The sequence below is a fragment of the Rhea pennata genome, chromosome Z, assembly GCF_028389875.1.
Source record: "Rhea pennata isolate bPtePen1 chromosome Z, bPtePen1.pri, whole genome shotgun sequence".
NCBI lineage: Eukaryota > Metazoa > Chordata > Aves > Rheiformes > Rheidae > Rhea > Rhea pennata.
The window spans coordinates 42,160,612-42,183,675 of NC_084702.1; the positions used below are offsets into that span (position 1 = coordinate 42,160,612).

General features: G+C 38.1%; 1 protein-coding gene across 1 annotated transcript in view; it reads right to left on the bottom strand.

The window, feature by feature from the left end:
- CAMK4 (calcium/calmodulin dependent protein kinase IV) overlaps positions 1–23,064 on the bottom strand; it is a 166,291-nt gene that overhangs the window by 72,404 nt on the left and 70,823 nt on the right. The window contains exons 4-5 of the mRNA XM_062600488.1: positions 3,217–3,279; positions 2,517–2,599 (exon numbers count right to left, since the gene is read on the bottom strand). Coding sequence (XP_062456472.1) covers positions 2,517–2,599; positions 3,217–3,279 — 146 coding nt within the window. The remainder of the gene's footprint in view (positions 1–2,516; positions 2,600–3,216; positions 3,280–23,064) is intronic.

Genomic DNA, 23,064 nt, shown 5'->3' on the forward strand with positions numbered 1-23,064 from the left:
CAGAAAGAGCAGTAAAATAGTGAGATAAAAAGTAGCTGCATATTATTTAGACTAGTAGTAATGGTAATAGCAATGAATACAGACAGATGTTTAGAGTAAGGAGACCAGATGTATTTGTGCAACAGGTCTCGCGCTGTCATCTACTGACAGCTAATTTGGAAGAGGCACACGAGTAACTCCTTCAAGGTACAGAAGTTACTTTGCTGTCTGCCTAAAACCCTTGGGGCAGTCCCTAGCCACAGGACAGTCCTGCCTGCCCACTGGCTGTCCAGTCTTGTCCTAAGGATGGCCACAGGGAGCTCTCCTGATGTGCTGGTAGCTCCTGGACTGCACCCCATGCTACCTTGCTGTCAAATGGGAGATTTCCCAGTGTGGGTCAGCTTCCTCCTAGAAATGGAGTCACACAAACAGAGGCCTCTTGGTAAATCAGAACATTTCCCTCAGGCATGAAATAAAGGTGTATAAAATAAAAAAGACTAAATGTGAGGGAGAAAGCGTGCCCTGTGGAAAAAAGCTGAATATTCCCTCACTAAAACTCAGAGGCAGTCACTGTCACTGCATAGCACAGTGAGAGCATTAATCCTTCAGCCTGGCTGAAAGAAAGGGACAGCCAACATTTAATTTATGTTATTAGTACAAAACATCTTGGCTGCGTATTTCTATTAAATTATTTTCAGACTGAAGTTGAAGAGTGAAGTCTAATCAGAGTTGTCTAATTTTCTAATTCGAATGGTAAGGTTGGAAAGGACCTCTGGAGATCATCTAGTCCAGCCCTCAGCATAGCCCATGCGGGGATTGAACCCGCAACCTTGACATTAGCAGCACCACGCTCTAACCAGCTGAACTAAACCCGGTCACTTTCTTATTGCCAGCTTTAACAGCTGAGAATAACTTATGTTTTTTTTCCTCCAAATCACAGCTCAGATAAGAACCTATTGCCAAAATTTTCAGTTCTATTGTATATGGACAAAAGTAGGATGCTTAATTCAGAAGAGCTCCCATGATATTAGTGCTCATTCCTAGCATCACAAGGGGGCACCGTGATTCTAGAAAGTTATTAAATGGCTTTGTTTCTGTTCTAGGCATGATCAGGCAGCTTGTAACAGCTAAACTCTTGGATTAAGTGCACAATTTTAGGGAAAGATCAAACCATAGAATTCAAATCCTATAATCACAGCCCAAGTAGAAGATTATAGAATGCTGAAAATGTCATAACACTAAATCCGAGTTCCATAAAATAATGCTATTCCCTATCCTGGATCACGTGCACTGCTCCATCTTCAGCTCTTCTACCAAACATATGGTGCCTACTCAGAAATCAATCATCTCACTGGCATACTTTTATTTTCCCTTGGCAAACACTTCCCAGCAGAGATTCCTGTACAGTACTCAGCTTTCCTGAAAAATATCCTATGCAAAACCATGTGCACATACAAAGGGCTATGTGAAAGGTAAGACGCCTTGCAAAGGGTCCTTTCTAGCTGAGGACTGGGCACCGGTTGCTTCACTTGCAGCACATCTCTCCTAACTGTTTCCACTGCACATTGAGTTAGTAGGCATTTTTCTTCTGTTTGAATTAAGATGTTACAGGAGGAGTTGCTTTTGTTGCTACATTTCAGAAACAGCTCATCTCAAGGTTGTAGCTATAAGCACACTACAAAAAAAAGATATGTTTTTGTTTTCTCGGGTCAAAGAGCCTTTCATACCAAGTCTTCAATGCATGTTTATATAACAAAATGCAATACTAAAAATTTAATCATAGAAGAAGGAAGATTAAATAATTTGTCCTTGCATGATTTGTAAAGCACTGTAGCTTCCTTAGATTACTTCAGTGAATTAATTGACTTACCCAAGCCAGTATTAAATGCTTCTATATATACATTTCTATATTTTCTTTTGTTCTAAAAGAACAAATGCCTAAAAGTAAAGTATTACCCAACCGTATTACAGACTTTCTCTTTTTATACATAGGCACCTATACTGCAAGAATGTGCAACATTATGAGTAAATTACCTTCAGAACTCAATAGCTATCTTGCAGAATGTTTTTAGGAAAAACAGAAGTCTTATAAATACAATTAATGCCAAAGAGTCTTTCTTTTTTGTCACTCTGCTTACCATCTTTTTTATCTGATGTAACACAGGTCTCCTGGCTGGATGATTGCCACCTCCTACATTTTTTGCTGACTTGCCAGTGTGATTTTGCCAGTTTTTCCTGCCTTTTGTCTGGTCTAGCACACCCTGACACTACGCACCTTCTGAACCCTCCCTTCAACAGTACGCACTCTTTAGAATTTACTAACAGTTTCCTCCATTTTCAACTCATTTTGCCTTTCAAAAAGATCTCCTGGTAATAACATTTCCAAATGTGTATTTGAAGTCAAGTCCTGCAGCTTAATATGCATGTGAATAAACCACATGTTGATGAAATAACTCCAGTAATTACTAACCCGGAGAGTATGTGCAGCGGAGAAGCCTTGTGCAATGTGTAGAATGAGGTGCATATAGATCACTCACCTGTCAAACAGCTCTCCACCAGTGACCAATTCTAGAACAAGACTGATTTCTGTCGGGGTCTCAAATATCTCCTTCAGTTTTATCTGGTAAAAGATAACAAAAATGATTTTCTCATTTGCTGAGTATACATATCACAGGGCCAACTGAAGGAAAAAAACAACAGCAAATAAAACAGAAGGTAGGACCAGCTGAAATTGGTGTCATTTACCTTCAGTTGACCAACTTATTGTAAAAGTTCTCTCTTTTTCTTTTCCTTTTTTTTGCTAATTTTGTCTATTCTGCATTTTCTTTTTGTTGTTTTCATACTCCTCACACCTCAGCAACCTCTCTGTAACACATGAGGTTTAGAAACTGCTTTCCTTAGTACCTGTCAGCACTCGTCTGACAATCTCTCAGAGTAAGCTGAATGTAAAACCTTGCCCACCCTCCACGGACTGATAATACCATATCCCCTTTCATTTATAGAATTTGTTTTGCACAGTTTTCCACTAAATTCTCTCAGAACATCAATAGTTTATTTTAAAGTATGATTTTACAGTCTTGCATAACAAGCTGCTAATGTGCGTATGAGGAAAATTCAAAACTTTAACACAAGGCTCTCACAAGTCTGTATATGCAGGACTACAACAGTCAATATGGAGCTCTCAGGAATAGAAAGAATTTTTAAAAAGGACACGGAGTTGAACATGGTTAAACTTACAATGTTTGGATGTGAAAGGCGAAGTAGAACTCCTATTTCTGTGCGGACAATTTTCTTGTCTACCTGGTTAAAAGTGGGGGGGAAAAAAGGTGAAAAATTGATTTCTCTGTTCACCATAGAAACTTCTAACTGCATCACAGGAATATATTTATGAACAGTAGTTTTAGATCTCTTGGGGGAAAAAAGTCAATGCAAGATAAACAAACCAAATATAGTGTAAGGAGTAATTATCCTTTATCGCAAGACAGTTACTAGAATGGGAAAACATCTGCTTCCAGCAAAACATTCACAAATGCATACATAAGTCATGCAAGAAGTAAAATATAGGAAAGCCATCTGAAAAGATGCCGAATTTCCTATTTTTTATTTAAATTTTGCCCCAGCCATCTCTATTTCAGTTGGTACAATTTACACCAGGCTAGAATCTTCTCAACACACTCTGCTCAACAGCTGTACTAGACAGTCCAAGAGATAAGGTTTTCCAAACACTGCATGTAGGTTATTTACATCTAAGTAGTGTAACATCCTGAGAAGAAAAAAAAGTGATGCAAGCATCAAACATCCCTCAGCCTCAGACAGGGTATAAGGTTTTAATTTTAACTTGCTTCAGAAAAATTTAAGAAAAAAGTCTATTTTCGCAAAAGACTGTTTGGTTAAAGCTCTGTGAGGATTTTCATTCCTTTCTCAAACTATCTTTCAAGTCTTCCCAAAAGTCTTTCAAGATACAGGCACAATCCCTTGTGCCCTTGGGGCAATTCGGTCACCTCTCACAACAGACGCAGATCTGAGGAGAATTTCATTCAGCAGAGAGAACTGCGCTTCTCCCCGAACACGAGTGCTGAAGCATGAAAGAACCATTAAGCAATCAATACATTAATGACGAAACTATCTTGGTGATGAACATTTGCACAAATCCAAGACCAAAATCCTACACTGATGACAATTATTAACCTGTTTCTTCCACAGCACTCTTCAACTTGGGTATTACTAACTAAAGGAGAATCAGCAAGTTATGTCACTAACTTTTTCCAAATTGCTGACACAGATGAAGTTAAATTGAATGTTTCTGTTTGTTTCCTTGTTTTTCTAATTAAGCTTTTCTAACAAACACAATTTTCATTTTTTTATAGTGTGTATGAAATTAATTGTTAGATAAAACTTTAAAAGGGACACAAAAATACATTCAAACTCTTGAAGAGGAAGACCTATGCTTAATTCTCTCCCCCCCCGTTTTTTCATCACCTGAAAGTAGAAAAGTACATTTCAGTATTTTGGTTTTCCAGAGATAACAAAATTGAAGTATCAGTCACATTCAGGATTACAGACAGAATTACAGAAAAAACTTCTTTCACCCCTTCTGCACAGTTCCAAGCCAGTAGTGCTACAGTGCTCTGAAAGCGGTGCAGATGAGTAATTAGACCCTCAGGGCTTTCTTGAAACTCATTGACATTTATCTGCTCTGAGTGACTTTGACAGGAAGCAAAAAGAAAGAAAAACTAACTTTGAACACATCTGATGAACCAGAGTAGCAGTAGAAGGCAAAAATGAACGACGACCGAAATAGCTCGTTATCCGAATATCTTATTGGAGATAAAGAACATAATCAATAACTAAGTATCTCTCAGCACTTGCAAAGCGCACTGTCCAGGAGAAAGCCCCAAAGGCATGCTTAAAGCATTGCTTCCCCCACAGCTTTCTTAAAATGCCGTGAGCACCAGCCTGCCCATTCCTAGTCCTGTGAAGAGGTCTCACTCGGGCTCAAAACCCCTCTGACATCAGTGTGGCTATTCATCTCTGGATTACTTGCATGAGTGAAAACGCACAGCCAGCAGCTCTAAAAGCTCACCCCAGTTCCTTCAGAATCACAAGCTTCAGAAGATGGAGAGAATAATATAGCTCTGGATTGGTAAGCTTTGTACAGGGTTTGCCTATCTCATTCAGAATCAGAAAAATTAATGCATAGCCCTGCATGGACAGTTAATTCCTCCATGAAAACTGTCTAGGGTTGAGCAATTTACCTCCTCCAAAAGGACTAGCACAAACTGAACAACCTACAGTTTGTTTTCTCTCATTTTGAAAATGTTCACGCATTAAGAATATCTGGCAACAAATATGTAATAGGGTGTCCAAATTCTAAAGATGTTTCCTTTTGGCTCTAAGGAGGTATTACTGAGAAATGATAAAGGTCTCCTCTTCTGTAGCTGGTAGCAACAAATTAAGTGAAAAAGAGAGATCTAAGACTCAGTTTCAATTCCTTGCTTTCCTACAGATTTACTCTGTGACAGCAGGCAAGTCCCTCTGTGTTTGAGTTCCTGAGCTGACAGACAAAGAACACTTTCATAACACTTCCTCAGGGTGGTATGAGGAAATAGTATCTAAAAATTTGGGATGCTAAGATGCGATGGCAAACTGGCTATATGTACATACTTAGGAATACTAAATATTAAAGTACCCTGGAAAATAGCTATTAGGATAACTCTTACAGAAGAAATGTTTATGTGCAAGTGATCTGAATCTTTTTATAGTAAAAGCAGCACCATACCTCGTCCTGCTACTTTATTACAGAGGACCTCTTTTATCACTTACCTTTACGCTCTTACCTTCTCTTACACAAAGCATACAGCTATATCAATACTTCCTTGTTTCAGCTCCTTGCAACAAAATATATCCATTTATACCAGGTCCAAACTTGCCCTATTTGTTTACTTTGGGCATGAGTATCAACAATTCACTACTAATATTCCTGAGAGAAAATATTTTCTAGGATGACAATCATGCATTTCACTCTGAAACATACGATATTACAGTAACACGTTTTAAGATCTGTGTAGTTTACTAAAATACCCTGTTATCACAAATCTTCAGGAAAAATCAAGTATGCTTGTACAGATCAAATACAGTGGTTTAATTTGTGCACATTTAATATCTGACCTGGAAACTATTTATTTTTGTCTCTTTCTGTTTGGATTTAAACATGCAGCTTGATATGTAACAATCTGTCCGAGCTTTCCTTAAATGAACATTACTTACAGGACTGTCAGCTATCATTTGCAAGCATATCGCAATCAAGAATATAAAGGCAGCAGAGTTGGTCTCTAACTGAAAAAAACATCAAATGTAAGTGAAAACCATCAAATGTTGACTTTCGGACTACCAGTTTAGCAATTATTCTTCTACAAGCTTTCTTTGTTCCTTGTTTTTAATCTATGCTAAACAGACTAGCGTACACTTTTGGTCAGATGTTTCATTAGTATCATTTGATTCTGACTTACAAGGTGACTTTTCTCTGTGTGCAAAACTTGCATTAGTTCCATACCATGTTGTGTGAATACCACATTTGGGTGACTTTAACACTGCTGAGATTCAACTGAACTGTATTTTCCATTTGCAAGCTTTATATTGCAAGCAATCAAAAGGCATTTGTTGTGATAGGGCCAAAGAAACACCATTCTGCCTTTCTGCTGTGGTATGTCCACTTCAATTTTAGAAATGCTTTTTCAGGTCACCTTGACACAGTTATTTATCTGTTCTTCACCACCGACCTGAGGTATGAAGTTTTCGCTGCCCATAGACACAAATTCGTAAGAAACTGATGGTTGGTCTGTGATTATTAAAACTTAAATTTACATGTTGCTATGGCTTGCCTGTGCAGCCATCCACATGAAGTGCTAAAAACAATAAATTAGCAAGAATGGCTTTGAGGAGTGACATAGTACTGCCTTGTTCTGCTGCTTGTAGTGCCTCCCCAAATGCTTTTGTCAGTAAGTAAATCAGGAGCTGTGATTGCAGCGTAGGCACCTGGCTGGCTTTAACCTAATCAGCTAACGTAGCTACAGCAGCAAAGATCCGGCAGCCTGAGCTTCCAAACAAATGGCAGTCCAAGAACCCAGAGTACGTAACTGGAACAGCTAGCTGTACTGCAGCCCACGCCATGGCTTCACTGTTACCTGAGTTCACTAGATAAATAGAGGCAGAATACACACACTCAAACCAGCAACCATATGTCCTGTTTCCAGACAGACAGACATGGGATTAACAGCTTTAATAAGGTACTTCATGCAAAATGAAACCAAGGCCCAGAAAGTTAGGGCAACATTTGCAATCCACTCCCTTAATTTACATTAAAATATCTATATAGAAATGTCATTATTTCTGGATGTGTTAGCATTTTTCTCTGCAATTATTTCATTTCTCTGAAATTTGGTGTTTATATATTTTATGGATACATGTTTAAAAACATTGGATCTTTGAAACTTGACACTGGTTTGTCAGTGAAGCAGCACCAGATCCATAGTCAATCATCCTGATTTGTAAACTTCAGACTACTTCAGCAAGGGAGAGGGCTCTAAAATCTGTAATGAAAGCTGAGATTCTTCAATGCTTCCATGCCCTGAGATGAAGCGGACTGATGCTACAAACCTGAGATGTGCAAGTGCTGCTTTTACCTGAACCAAATCAAACCTGAAATAAAACAAACTGTCGTTGTAAACAAATTAACCTAGTTTCTTCTTCACCGCATGGTGTGCTATCCTGGGAACACAGGTGGTCGGCACACATACAGGCCCCTCAAAATGGTAGCAAGGAAGATGCAGAGCACATTTGTCACGCCGCGAGCCTGCTCTCTGCCCCTGTCCTCCCACAGGGCCCTGCAGCCGTGGACGGGCACACCTGGTCACGCGTGCCCACGGTGCAGGGTAGCCACAGCCGCGTGCCCAGGCTGTTCACCACTGCTCCTTAGTTAATACTCTGCTCATTGACTCACACAAATACCTCTAATTTAGGTAAATGAATGTTTTATTGAACCAATAATTGAGGTTCTGAGTGTGCGCTTTGCTACGGTTGCAGGGAGCATGCTGCAAATGGTTATTGGCTTGCCATCACACTATATTAAAACTGTTTCTAAAAAATAACTTATATTTTTTCTGAGCTAAAGTAACTATGCTATAGCCTCTCTTCCATATTTCATGTTCATATTTCATCAGTTGCTAATTACTCTTTTTACTTTGTCGTTATTTTGTCTTCTTACAGTTAAACTGAAATATTAAAGACTACGCATACATAGACTACCCAGAAGCAGAGCTGCCTGCTCTCTGCTGGTCTAAAAGGTCTTTTCCCAAGTTTTCATACCAGTGCGATGGGCCACTGGGTTTCCCAGTTTCTCTTGAAATATCAAGAAAGGAGAACTAAAGCTGTCAATTTTTAATTTAAATAAAGCTTAGAATTCCTTCACAGGATGAAGATTCATTTTGTGTTCAGTTTTAGCTTTTGTTTCTTATTTTCAAAATGTCCTGGGTAACAAGATATTCCAGTTTAATGCCAGCTCCACCAACACTTACACAGAGTATCTCCAAGAAAGCCTATTAGACTTCAGGATTAAAAACACTCTAAAGACAACTTCTGAATGTATGTGCTATGTCTCCAGGTAGGCACACAGTGCGGGGGTTTTTTAATCCATATAAAATTGGATAGCACTATTGAAATACACATACCTGAGCTGGTTTATGTATCAATGGAAGATCTGGATGTCAGCTTTCACCAAAAATAACAAAGAATATTGAGGGGATACAAAAAGCAGTATAGCAGGAAAACCCCAGAACAAATGAAAATAGATGCTTTATATGTGATCTAGTCTATCTTTCTGACCTATTCTGGTGTAATTTAGTAACCAGTGTAGCAGCGGACAGAGGGTAAAATCAGCACTAAAAAAGCTGACCCTTCTGAAATACAGGATTACTTCTTTGTTCTAAACGAGGCTTTTATTTAATATCAACTTCAAGTGATTTGTTTCTTTGGCTGAGCTTTTATTGGACAAATATGAGTTTCTGAAATAAAGACTTCCTCCTATGTTTTAGGGGCCCTTCTTGCTTGAGCTCCTCAGCAAGGTCAGCAGTTCTCTCTCTGTTAGGCAGCAATCTTTGTACTCACAGTGGACTAACATTTTCTTTAAAAAGTTTCAAAATCTTTTTTCCCCTCTTTTTGTCTTTTAAGCTTGGTAGACTATTCTTGCTGTATCTCTATTCAAGCTGAACATGAGGTCTCTGAAGAAAAAAATCAAATACAATAAAGCACAGCAGTAATTGCACAGTCCTGCAGAATCTGCTATAAGCTCAGCAGGGAGTTTTCACTTTATGTTGGTGACAATTTTTATAGAGACTTTGTAAATCAACTTGTATTATTAATGCAAAAACACAGACTATCTATTATAGCAAATAATATTTTCTGTCTTTAGGCACATGTCCACACTTCTGATTTACAGCCATAATCTGTCAGTTGATGCATATTCTTCAGATTCTACACAATTTTTTTATGGAACTTCTGCAAGTTACATTAACATGCCTGCATTTGTCAGGACAAATTTAGGTGCCTAAATGTCTACTTGTATATACAAACCTGCTGGTTGCAAACATGTATTAACTGGGCTTGCACAACTATATGTTTTAAAAGAAAGAAAGAAAGAAAGAGAAATGTAGTATCTGCATAAGATAGCATGTTAGCACTCTGTTAAATGTTAGTTTGTCCATCAAACGACAACATTTCTCCATTTGTCAAAATGCAGTTGTAGAGCGAGGTCAGAGTTACATTGGGTCACACAGGCAGGCATATAATCAGATGGATAGAAACGATGTGCAGGATTGAAGGATAGACTTCAACATAGTAAACTGCATGCTGATGAGACCAGTTAAAAGAGCCTGCACTTTGTAACACAAGATTTTAATGGTAAAGTGGCCAGATTCACCTAATGTTCTCCAAAGGTATGTGAACCTTTGTGGATGGATTTTATTGCTTACCCACACTAACTTAGTGGTATCACAGAAGGATGAAAGATCTCTCCTGTGGCATTTATAGCTGGGACAATGCCTGCGATTTGCAATAATACATTTTACAACCAAGTTCAAAACAAGTTACATGTTCAATGAGTAAAACTTATTATATGTTGTGGTCTAACTATTTGACTAATTCGGTTATTTCTGGTCCTGACTCATTTATACGCATATTTTTGCAAATATATTTGATAAATGTTGAGCAGTTTATGCAAGCAAATTTCAGGCTATTAGGTATTCATGCACTGCTCACTTCAGCCATTCACTATTTATAGTGTGACACTGCCACTGTTGCCGTTCCCAGAGCCGGGTGGGGGTGGAGATTTTTAAAACAGAAGAATAATTTGTAGTTCAAAAGACAAGTACCGTTTCCTATTCTCAAGATTATCTAGAGAATTGTCCTTGCCATTTCTTCTCCATCTTTGCCTTTCATTTATACACTTATACATTTAAAACTTAACTCACTTCCAAATTAAAATGTATTAATCCAGCTTTTACTCTAACTGATGTAACCATTTTTAGACATCTGACATTCTGTGTAAAGGCTTCATCCCCTCCCCTAAACCATATCACCACTTCTCCCAAGTGTCTGGCTTAATAGCAGTCTCTTTAGAAACCAAGAACTGTTAGGTGATAGGACATTTCCTATTATCTGGTACAACATTTTATCTTAAAGCTACTCTAATGCATTTGGACTCCTCAACTTACTAATATTATTAGCCTAGTGTGATGCTTGCTGCACTTTAAGAAACTGCACAGAAATCCTAAGCTAATGTACACATCCTTGTCTGTATTAACTGCCATTATAGATTCACAGGAACCTTCAATGCTACCCAACGAAAGTCCAATACATCAGTGCCATCATTAGTATGGTAAACTCCATCCTCAATACCAAATTATTCCATGTGATCACATATATGCTCTACCACTCCATTTTGTAAGTAATAATATAAATAATGATTGAGGAGGGCCTAGCTGCAAGTCTATTGATCAGCTGAGACCGATCTGTTCAAAATACATCAGGCAGGATGAAATCATGACAATTTCAGGTGCGGACTACGAGTCTTGTGTATCCTCTAACAAACCACTCAAATTCTCAGGACTGGCTCCTTAAAAGGTATTTGGACAAGATGACTTGTTGACTCGTAGACTTGTAGTCTCCTAGTCCTAGGCCCCTTACGCTAGTCTTCTGCTATGCTGATACATCAGCCCCAACTCCTGGCAACGAACCGTCCCCAAAGTCACTTTAGTATTGTTTGATAGTATACAGCACCTGTAACTCTACACTTACAGTAAGCGAATAAATGTGCCCTTGTCCCCAAAACTGCTTAAAACATGCAAGTTATGTACTTTATAACTTGAATAACACAGAAAACCAGTAGACACTCAGAGGAAAGCAGGGAAGGAATCCTTTGCTAGAAACTTTTCAGAGACTGACAATGAAAAATGCTTGGTAGAGTTGGAAGGGGGCAGAGAGAAGCATGTAGAGATGGTGTAAAAAAAGTAGACAGATATGTGAAAGAAATGCTTTATAGCTGATTTAGAGACCGTGTTTCACCGATTAGAAACTGAGCTGAGTCTCTTGTTAGTGCTACGCATCAGCGTCAGAATTTATGGGACTATTTCTGTCCCTACATCTCTCCACTCCCTGTGGAGGATGTCTCAACTACATCCTCCTTAATTTGCCTCCTCTGCAGGATCTACGATCCATGCTAGAAAGGGGGACACAGACTGAGTAGGCTGAGAGCAGCAGGAACATGCAGTGACTTCTCTCTCCAACAGATCAGGCAGAAGAACATCGTGCAGCCTGGACTAAACCTCGACTGGCAAATTCTGCACACAAGTGCCACAGAATGTCTTTCATACTTAATGCTATGTTCCCTGATGCTTTGTACAGCTTTGTGGTAGATGGAGAAGAGTAAGTTGAAAGGAGGCAACCGTAAGCTATGTGAGCTGAACCAGAACAAAGGAGCATTTGAATCGCAGGAGACCCAACTACCTCTTCTTTTACTACCACCAAATTCACATGTAGATTTGGCAAATCGCACAGAGTCACAGCTAAATACACCTCTGTAATGTGAAGTGTGATTTGCGATGGAATTTTGGTACCTAAACCAAAGAACACAAACCCTGAAGACTCCTTAGGTTCTTATGTTGCTATGGCTAATTTAGCTTTTTGACAGAGCGAGCCAGTCAGAGCTGAGAACCAACTGGGACTTTCAAACTAAGTTTCCTGAGGTCCCCATTACAAATGGCTGTACTCTGAACATGCTCCCATGAACTCGATGACTAACAAACTCTGCGCAAAGCTCAATGCTAAAAATGCTGTCCCTCTCCGGACACATTTCACATATCCACCACATGGAGGGGAGAAGACCTGGCTTATCATACACAGTTTATACATCCACCAGCGCTATCCATTGATTACATAACAAACAAAACGAAGAATTGGAAAGAACAAGGAACTATCAATCACATACAAAGTCATGCCTTCGTTTGTACCCTCTTCTCAGAGCCAGTGAATCTTGAATGTTGTTTCTACCTACTAGCACCATTTTCACAGAAAAGAGAGAAAGTGGTTGTAAGAGTTTATAGGTGAAATATAGCGTTCTTCTGATACGGCTAACCTTCTGGTATGGTTTAGACCTCTCATGTAGGGGAGGACACTAAATACAATCTCCTATCCCTGCAGGAGTGTTTTATCACACAGCTACCATACAGAAGAGCACTGGAATTACCATCATTTTAATCCTTGTCCACCTTTGAAAGGACTGACTTAGAGATTTAAGAAGACCTGAACTATGAACTCCTATCTCTGGTGAGTGCTCCTTGCACCACTGTTTGATATCTGTCTCCTGGGGAAAAGCTGAGATGCAACACACATCTATTCCTGCTCAGCCCTCTGTGCTGGTCCTGCTCCTTCTGCTGGCTACTGTAAGGCAACCAGAGTGAGTGGCAAAGGCTTCCCCAAAGCCCTGCCCAGGCCTAACCTATCTATATGCATTTTATCTGTAAAGACAAGCATGCAGAAGATAGTACTACACCACACAAAATAGCACTAACTAATTGTCTGAATACAAATCCCTTACAGATCTAGCCCCTTGCCTCAGCACCTCATGTTCTCCCTAGCCATAAACCACAGAAAGGTTACTATGTTCCCTCAATGTGGTGTTGCATCTCTAACATAGTAAAAGCCAAAAAGCATAATGGAAATGAGTCATAATGGTAATACAAATTATTTTCCTGGAGTGTTGGTAAACAGATTTTTGGCTTCTCATTTGTCTTGACCTGCAGGAATTAGTATTTTCTCCAGTTCTCTTCTGACTCTGTACGCTCTCATGTTTTTATGTTTAAATCATATACTTAGTTCATGTGTTATTCCATCTAAAAACCTACAATTACTTTCCATGAAATTTCTTCTTGTAGCACTATTATTTTACTGGAGTAAATATCTAAAAAGAGCGTTATGTATCTTGCAGATAAAAATTTAAATTTCTGCAGGTTGATATTCCTAAGAGTACTGCTTAGAGATCCTCATGTTGGCATGTCATACTGTCTTTGCAGTTCTAAAGTAAACTTCAAATCAGAATTCTCTCAAGAGGATTACAGATCAAAGTGACTTAAATGCCAAAGGACTGAAATACAGAACAAAGCATCTTATTTAGGCTGTTTCTTATTATTTATGGAAAGGCTTCCAGCTGGTTTCAACTGTATTTATATTAGCATACTCTAGTTCTTGAAAATAGCCCAGTTGAAGTTTCAAACATCTGTTCATGCAATATATGCAAAATATAATGGAATAGTTTGCTGGAAGCAAACAGTAGTATTAGGAGGCTGCTTAAAAAGAAGAGGAAGGAATAACAGATATATAATTTTTACATTTATGGGAAAATGTTGTTAGTTATTTTTTATTTTTTCAGTTTCCATTTTTCATGGAGAAGTATTTCTTAATTCAAATGGAAAGCTAGTTCAGTTTGGCAAAAGGTTTAGATGATCCTCAGCCATATACACTAACCCTGTAGCCACCATCATCACAACATCCAGCTTGTACTGAGACGCTTTGACCAGATCCCATACCTCACAGAGATCAGACAGCGATGCTACCTTCATGATTTTTGAAGGCTCCTTTGTAACCTGTACCCACAGGTCTTGCTGCCTATACAACTGTTGTGTTATCTTCCGCCTCCACTTTTCTATTCCTGCCTGTGTTATTTCTCTTAGAGGACACAAGATAAAAGAGTCTAGCTCAGCCAAAGAGGATGTATTTTATCTTGAAATATATCAGTGTGCGTAACCAGTTTGCCAAATGAGTACATGCTGATTATGGAGTTCTTAGTAAAATAAATGCCCTCTCTTACAAAACTGAATTGAATTTGCCTCTCTGAGAGGCGACAGAAGAACTTGACTGCAGGCCAGAGGAATGAAACCAGGATGCTAAGTTGCAAGTCATATACTGTCCTTGTTTTATTCCAGCCACTGAACTGCCAGCAGCAGATAGAATGCTATCATTTCTTATCTTCTGTTCTTTCCTCTTAATTTTTGTGCACACACTGAGTTTTCCTTTTTTTGTTTGACAGTGTAGACTACGAAAACTCAATCTCCCTCCTCTAAAATGAATTGCTGTCACAACGGTGGCAATAGGATCACAGCACAAGCTTCTCAAAAACAATGACATCCTAAAATGCAAAAAGAGGAGACATTCCAAGATCTCCAGCAAGAGCCTCCAGGACAGGCTGCGTATGCAGAAGCCCTGTCTACCCTGCAGGATAGCTCCACCAAGGGCATGTTACCAGACTATCTTTAACAGGCTGTAAATAGTGAAGAGTTTCTACAGAGAAGGACTACAATCTCAGGATAGACTAATATTTACCTCTGCCTCAGACAGACAGCCCTTTTGCATGGGGGAAGCTTTGTTTTTGGTGTTAAATACATCATCACGCAGTAACACATTTCATGCCTATTCCCAGTCTTGCCTTTCTACAGTTATATACTAAGCAGACATCCACAGCTCCTCTAGACATGCTTAAAACGATGGAGAAGGAATCACTGCGGGCAGGAACAAAATACCTATAGATGGGTTGGTGAAGAAAGAAATGCAGTTCAGACTGTTTCATGAAAATTCCTCTTATCAAACCAACATGTGCACATGTGATAATTGTTTCTTTTTTACTGAATTAATAATCTAAAGAATACTATTTAGTTTCTCAGTACTTGGTCAACAATGCCAAGTATGCAGTAGGCTAGGCTTCCTTGAACTGCACAAGGAATTGACCTTTGTATTTCTTCTTTTTAGTAATCTGTCTTCATACTTCTGAAAAATAAGCTGTGAACACCAGAAATGAATGTTAGCTAATTAATTGTAAATTAAATGCAAGTGAGAAAAGAAAGAGACATAATACATACTCTCTGTTCTTGACTTAATATCTTAACCCAAGGGTTAAGGGTCTTACTCATGAAGGACAGAGCAATTCAATCTAAATGATGACAGGTAAAAAATATTGTTCTACATTAAGTGATTTTTACACATCATCTGCATTACAATGTAATATAATACAATACATTGTAATGCAGAGTATATGCTAAATAACTTTATGTATAGAAGACACTTTTTTCAGGTGCAGAGTGAGAATTTTTTCTTTTTCTGAAGAATGCCCTGGCAATGCAGACAAAACCCCCTTTTTGCTTTCTAAAGACTAAAATAACATGTTACAAAGCTTTTTTTTTCATTAAAATTTTCACTTCCACTAAATGGTGTCCAATTTCACAGCTTATAAAACAAAAAACGATTGGTATCTTACTGCAGAACAAATATTCTTTTAGTTGGCTATTTTTTTCCTATGTATTTATGAAAAATGAACTTTTCTGTACTTCTTTACACACTATGCACATTTAATGGCCTTAATTTTTCTTTAGAAGCAGTTTTCTTCAGGAATGTACACAGGTTGTGAAAGACAGATTCCCTTTACATATGAGGGAAAACTGGATATAAGCAGTGGAAAGTCAAAGCCTTACTGCCTTATTTCTTATTATTTCTTATTTCTTTATTCATAATAATTTTTACTGAAATCTTTGAGTTAAAATTGAATTATATTACAATCTTTGAATTACACAAACCAAAAGATTACATATAATTACACAAAACCAGAAGAACTAAAGTAATCTAAATATGTAATAGCTAGAAACAGTATATAGGTACGATCAAGTCCTGCTCTTACTGAACTGATTGGCAAGACTCACTCCAGTCATTTCCTACACTCAATATGAATGAGGTACGTGTTTCCGTGAATGAGTAACAGAAGAGAATGTATGTGTTGACTGACAAAACTAAACCTTTTTATTGGTGAGAACTGATGTACAGTTGTTTTCATTACACATTAATAAAGTGTTTAAAAAATGCTACTGAAACTGCAAATAAGAGAACTGAGAAAAATATAGCTACGAAAAATACGGCTGCTTACTCAAATGTAACTTTGCTACACTGTATTCATGCATTATAGTTAAGAGCAATTGATATATTTATTTTAATTGAGTTTTGTCTTTATTTTTTAATGAATAATATCAGCTTTGAGGGGAAAAATTTGACTTTAAATACACATATACGTACATATGTATATAGAGAGATAATCCAAACATTAGCAATCTGGGCAAAAAAAAGAATTATTGCCACAGTACTTCAGATAAATGAGGGTATTTGTCTCAAGCTCTGATTTTCTTCTGTGGACCAGATTCCTCAGCTAAACTTCCTCTCTGTCATATGGCAGTCCAGCAAGAGCACTGACAACTACAGTATCATAAGATACATATAGTCTAGTTATGGAGCCTATAGAGATACTGAGCTTAGAAGAATACGGAGGCAGGAGGTATTCAAACTGTTACCCTCATAAGGCTAGACAGCAGCAGAGAATAAAATTTTCATTTTATACTCACAAATATACAGCTTTTTCTCAAAAAGTCAACAAAAGTCCTGTTTTATTAATTCCAATAATGATTATCTCCAAGTGCAATACACAGTCCTCAGGCCCTTTTTCAGAGCAAGCATCCATGCCACTTGCCTTCTCAGTCAATTGGCAAGGCTCAGCCGAGAGCAGTGCTCCTCCAAGAGCATCGATTAACGGTTGAATGAACCTCTTGACTAGCACTTAGTACTACAATTCACTGCAATACAAAATGAAGAGCCCAGCCAACTATATACCCCACTTGTCATATTTACCACTAATGAAAATCAGAAAAATTACTATCTACATTAGAAGATAATCATGCCTTGAAAAAAATCCTCCCAAGCACCACTGTCTGGGCTTCAAAGACCCTCTCATCCTTACCACCAGTAAGAAACTTCCCACAGACCAACAAACAGCAGATGGATGGGACCTTGCCAGAGCAACAGAGTTAAATATTTGGCACCCTCATTTCTCAAACAGCCACACCAATGTCCCTCACAACAAAAATCATCAGTCATCTTAGATCCTCCCACACCCATCGCATTGCAAACTTCTCATTTCTGGTATGATTAGAAATTCACTTTTATTTTTCTACTGAATACTGAAAAGTATGAATTCAATTAAGACTTTTTATATATAATCGCATAGCCTGCAATAATTTCCTTCAGACCTTAACACTAGATATTAACTGCAGCTGCAGAAGGGAGAGCCAGAAGCCCATTACCTTTCCCTTCACTCATACTCCTCTCTGCTCCACAGGCGCAAACTATTTTATGTTCTCAAATTGTCCAACTGATTAGTATAATTAAATTAATCCCAGAACAACTGTTTTAAATGTATGCACAGCCTGAAAACAGTTGTTTCTGATCTGAGAAAAAGTTTATGCAGCTGAATGCTTGTCTGATTTTGAACTACATCAACTGGTCTTCAAGAATGCTACTTCATAAAGATTGATTTTAATTTAAGTGCCTCACAGACGTTAGTTAAGCATCACAAACCCTGTGAGTGAGGATGCTCACATATGAAAAAAAATGAAGTCAAAACAAAAATTCCCCCAAATAATCTCTATATTTGAATGCCTCATTGCCTGATACACAAAGGGCATAATATTTCATAAGACTTAATAATTCTTATGGGACAGTATATATTAATTAAAATCTAGGAATATTAAGCAGGCTATCCTTCAAAGCACTGTGAAGCAAAATGAATAAATACTCTTGTCAACTTTATGGGTGAAAAAATTGAAACAAAAAGAGTAAATAATGTCACCAATGACAAAGTGAATTGGGAATACAGTACAAATCCAGACCATGTGACTCGCGATCCCATGTCCCTCATTCAAAGTATGCTACTTTCTTGCAACGACAGCTCCCAAATTACTCCAGATACAGTTGTTAGCACTTGGTAGATCTAAGATGTCAGCCCCAGGGATCTCAATTTGGAAACTACAGAACAGGGGCCATCTGTTCTGCTTAACAGTGACACTTGTTAATATTTTTTAAGCAACATGTCCAGACTCATGCAAGAAATTTAAGGCAGAGGTGGATCTAATTTTAACAGAAGGCACTTACCTGCCCAAACTACAAGATGCTCTCCAGACTAGCTTTGGTTCATGTTATCCAGCCGCCTTATCGAATGGCCAAAGGAGGCAAAGGGCTGTAAATCTGAGGCTTCGTTCCATAAATATCATGGTTTGAAAATTCTGTGCTCTCCTCATAGGATCAATGTGCTATATGTTGTTTGCAACAACAACTGTTCTAAAATGATTGATCATAAACTTCATATAATTATTAAGTCCCTGCTTAGGGTAGCAATAATTGTTCTGTAAAGTGTAGCCTAAAGAGCCTCCATTCTTTCTAAATACTGAGCCATCACGCAGAATTAAAATCTTCAGTGAAAAGTTAAGTAACCTGATATTTGCAACTACAAAGGTATAACAAACAGTTAACAATTCCTTACTGTATGGCTTATTTGATGAGTTTTTCTGAAGTGCCAAAAGAAACTATCTGCTTCTGCTTCTTTTTTGCTTAATGAAATGGATCTGTCCATAAGGACATTATCTGATTCTTTCCCTTAAATATATTATCTGTACAGAATTTAAGAGATGTGATAAACACAGCAAAGATCAATTAATGAATATACAATACACAACCCTATGTTTGGATCTATGCTCAGGAAACTGAGTATAACATTTAGATAAGGTATACAAGTGAATCAAAGACAACAACATAGTATGTTCAGCTATCTGTCCCACAGATGTAGTTTTATAAACATATTTCTTTTTGTACCTATTAACAACAATTCCAAATCTAATTTCTTACACATTAGCTCAGATTTTTTTTGCACTATTATATGTATCAACTTTTCTTTGGTCTCTTTAGTCTTTCTAACAAAACAATGCCTTCTTGTCCTCTTCCAGATGCTTTGGAAAATATGGTCCTAATTTGCCTGACAGTTTTCTGACTTTGACAATCAGAGATTTCAGGGGTAAGAATCATATATGTTTCTTGAACTATATTTTATTCACCAGAAGTGTAACTTAATCCAAAACTGCTCACAAACTGGATGGGATTTAGCAAAAACAAAACAGTCAAAACTGAAGCATTCCATTTCTGCTATTTCAAACCAACAAAACAGGTGGGGGAGTTCTCTCCTTTGGGAATAAGATAAAATTTTAATTAATGGTTAAGAATGATTAAACCTCTAACATGAAATAAAATATTCTTGAATTACTATTTCCTTTCATTGACAAAAAGAAATTTTGTATAAACATTTCTCCCAAATTTCCCTTTGTTGGCTTAATTAGCAATTGGGGAAAAAAAAACAAATAGAACTGTGCAAATGATCTGAGAATACTGGTTTTTTTTAACCTAGATAACAGAGAGATATTATGGAAACTCCTAGGAACTCAGATCTCTCAACAAAGGTATGGTCTCAGAAATGGCTAATATGTCTTGTCCAAAATCTTATTTCCTCTAAAATGACAATACATTGGTTGGCCAAAATGAAAAATTAGTCTTATTATCTAAATAAAAAGAACACTGATAAGCATTTTATGTTCTTCGCAAGCTGTTCCTACTATACTACTTCAATTCACAAAAGATCAATTGTTTCTAATCTGCTCCCAGGGAATAAAAATAACAATTCCTGGGGCTTTTCTTTAAACTATAGAACCACAGTGTCAGCATGTACAGATTTGACCAGACTGCTCCTCCAGATGACTTGTTACCTCCTCCAGAACAAGCTAGGTCACTCTCTCTTTGAACCTCATCTGTTTTTTTATGGACATTCTTCCTTTCCCAGTTAGCCCTGTCCTAAGCAGCACAAAAAGTTAGACAGTTTGAGTGGAAAATCAGAGGAATTTGGTCTTTCACCATCTTCCTTAGTTTTCCCTTTCTAATTTCTCTGTGCTCTCCAGAGCTCCCGCATGTGCATTTGGAGATGGGAACTGTAGAAATGGGATTGTGTGAATCAAAAGCAAGCAGTCAACAGGTTCTTCCTCTTTTTCCCCTATCACTTTTCTTCCACTATTGAACTGCCATTTTGTTCTTTTTAATTGTTGCTTAAAAAACCCAACGCAAAACCTAAGATAATGAAAATGTTATTACATGATTAGGACCGCACTTTGTTATTTTTATACTGAGTTACTGTGCGAAGATCAGGTCACCTGCTATAAGAGCGCTGCTTAACGCACAGCGCTGTCACTAGTGATAATAAGTGCATGCCCAAACTGAACTGGCGCTACTGTAGTTCACGGCACACACATGCAGTGGCATAGCATTACAATATGGCCTCTCTTATGTGCTCAATCGTACAAATAAACTCAGTAATATAACAGTATCTCTTGTTCTCATGATGCAACAAAACATCCCAAAGTGCATCAATTACACTGGAAACACTCTGCTGGGTGAACTATACTCGCTGCTAACCATACTGCTAATATAATCAAGGCTTGACTGAGTTTAGCTGTCGCTGCTGTGCAAACAACGTACATAACCACATTCTTATGTTCTTGTTCACTGTTTTCCCTACACTTTTTATCATAAAAAAATAACCCTCATTTTCCAAAAGGATGCTAAAAGTCTGAAAAACTGAAGAGTTCTCAAACACAAAGAGTTGGATCTACTACTAATATGCCCATAATGAACATGAATTAATCTCTACAAAGGCTAAAAAAAATGGTAATATAATATTTTTAAATAAAATATTTTTTGTGGATGTATTTCAGAGTGAGAATTAGGAGAGTATATTCCTAAAACATTATGGGAATCACTGCAATAGGGAACAGATAAAAACTTGAAACTGAAGTTCTCTGCATTTCCATAGGGAAGAGAGAATGTAAACTCTTCACATATGCTCTGCTTCCTCCAACGTACCAGATTCAAAAGCAGCACACAGAACTAAATTTCTACGCCAGTTTAAACTTTGGCTTATTTTCAAAGATGATAAAATTAATGCCAGGATTTTACTCATGTGGAACCTGCTCATTACATCTTCAACAGAGACCATTCAACATTTAGACGTGTTTACGCCTATCCACCCATCATTATGTTGCTACCTGTGAACACTGCTGAACTTTATGGAATAATGGATGATTTACCACTAGAATAAACTGAATCAAAATGTCTCACGAATAAAAAACACGTCCATGCTTCAAAACTTGCCAGCTTCCTCTCAAATTTCTCTTCCTCTGTATGTAGGAACAAGAACTGCTCTTCTCTATCTCCCACTTTCTCCTGCTGTTTGAAGTCTCTATTGCTAGCCTTTCCTCTTGAGTCTCTCCTCATGTTTTCCACTATCCATTTTGTAACACACACAGAAATAACTGCGGTAGAAGTGTGATACATACGAAGTTGCAGAAATAACTGACATCTCAACTGGTTCTCTTGGAGTTTTCTAAGACGGGGAAAAAAAACTCTAAAAATATTTAATTCTACTGGAGTCTAAGAAAAGATTTTTTGGTAGAACTGAAACAAATGTCCGAATGAATTTACTTTTTGAATTGAGGCTTTAAACAGTTCCCGAGAAAACAAAATAGTGTAATATTTTTTGAGCAAAACAATGTACTAAGGTGATATGAATTTACAGTCTTTAAATGCATTGGAATCTGCATCTTTTCTTCGGCCAAATAAAAAATCTTTTTGTCTAAAAAAAAGTTTTTTGCCCAAATCTAAGTCTATACAAATGATGTCAGATGAAGGTACAAGCAAGATTTGTGAGGATAAGACATTCCCAATGGAGTGCTACTACCTCTAAAAGCTATTTTAACCATGAGGAACACAAGAAGCTCAGCTACACAAAATACAGATCTCTCTGAGGACCTCTATCTAATCTGCTCCCCCCACACTGAAACTGTAACTGACTGAATGGCAGAGGTTGTGATCAGCAGCACAGTGTCTTGTTGGAGGTCTGTAGCTAGCAGTGTCCCCCGGGGTAAGTACTGGGTCCAGTCTTGTTCAACTTATTCATCAGTGATGACCTGGATGAAGGGCCAGAGTGCCTCCTCAGCAAGTTTGCTGACAAAACCAAACCAGGTGGAGTGGCTGATACACCAGAAGGCCATTCAGAGACCTGGACAGGCTGGAGAGGAACCTTATGAAGTTCAACAAGGGCAAGTGTGGGGTCCTGCCCCACATAGGGAGAAATAACTCCATGCACCAGCACAAGCTGTAAGCTGACTTGCTGGAAAGTAGCTCTAAAGAGAAGGATCTGACAGTCCTGGTGGACTACAAATTGACCATGAGCCAGTAACGTGCCCTCGTGGCCAAGAAGGCCAATGGTATCCTGGGCTGCATTAAAACGAGTGTTGCCAACAGGTGGAGGGAGGTGGTCCTGCCCCTCTACTCAGCCCTGGTGAGGCCTCATCTGGACTACTGTGTCCAGTTGTGAGCTCCCCAGTACAAGAGAGAGATGTAGCTACTGAAGAGAGTCCAGTGTAGGGCTACAAAGATGATTAGAGGACTGGAGCATCTCTCTTACAAGGAACAGCTGTGAGAGCTGGGCCTGTTTAGCCTGGAGAAAGAGCAGACTGAAGGGGGATCTTATCAATGTGTATAAGAATCTGAAGGGAGGGTGTCAAGAAGATGGGG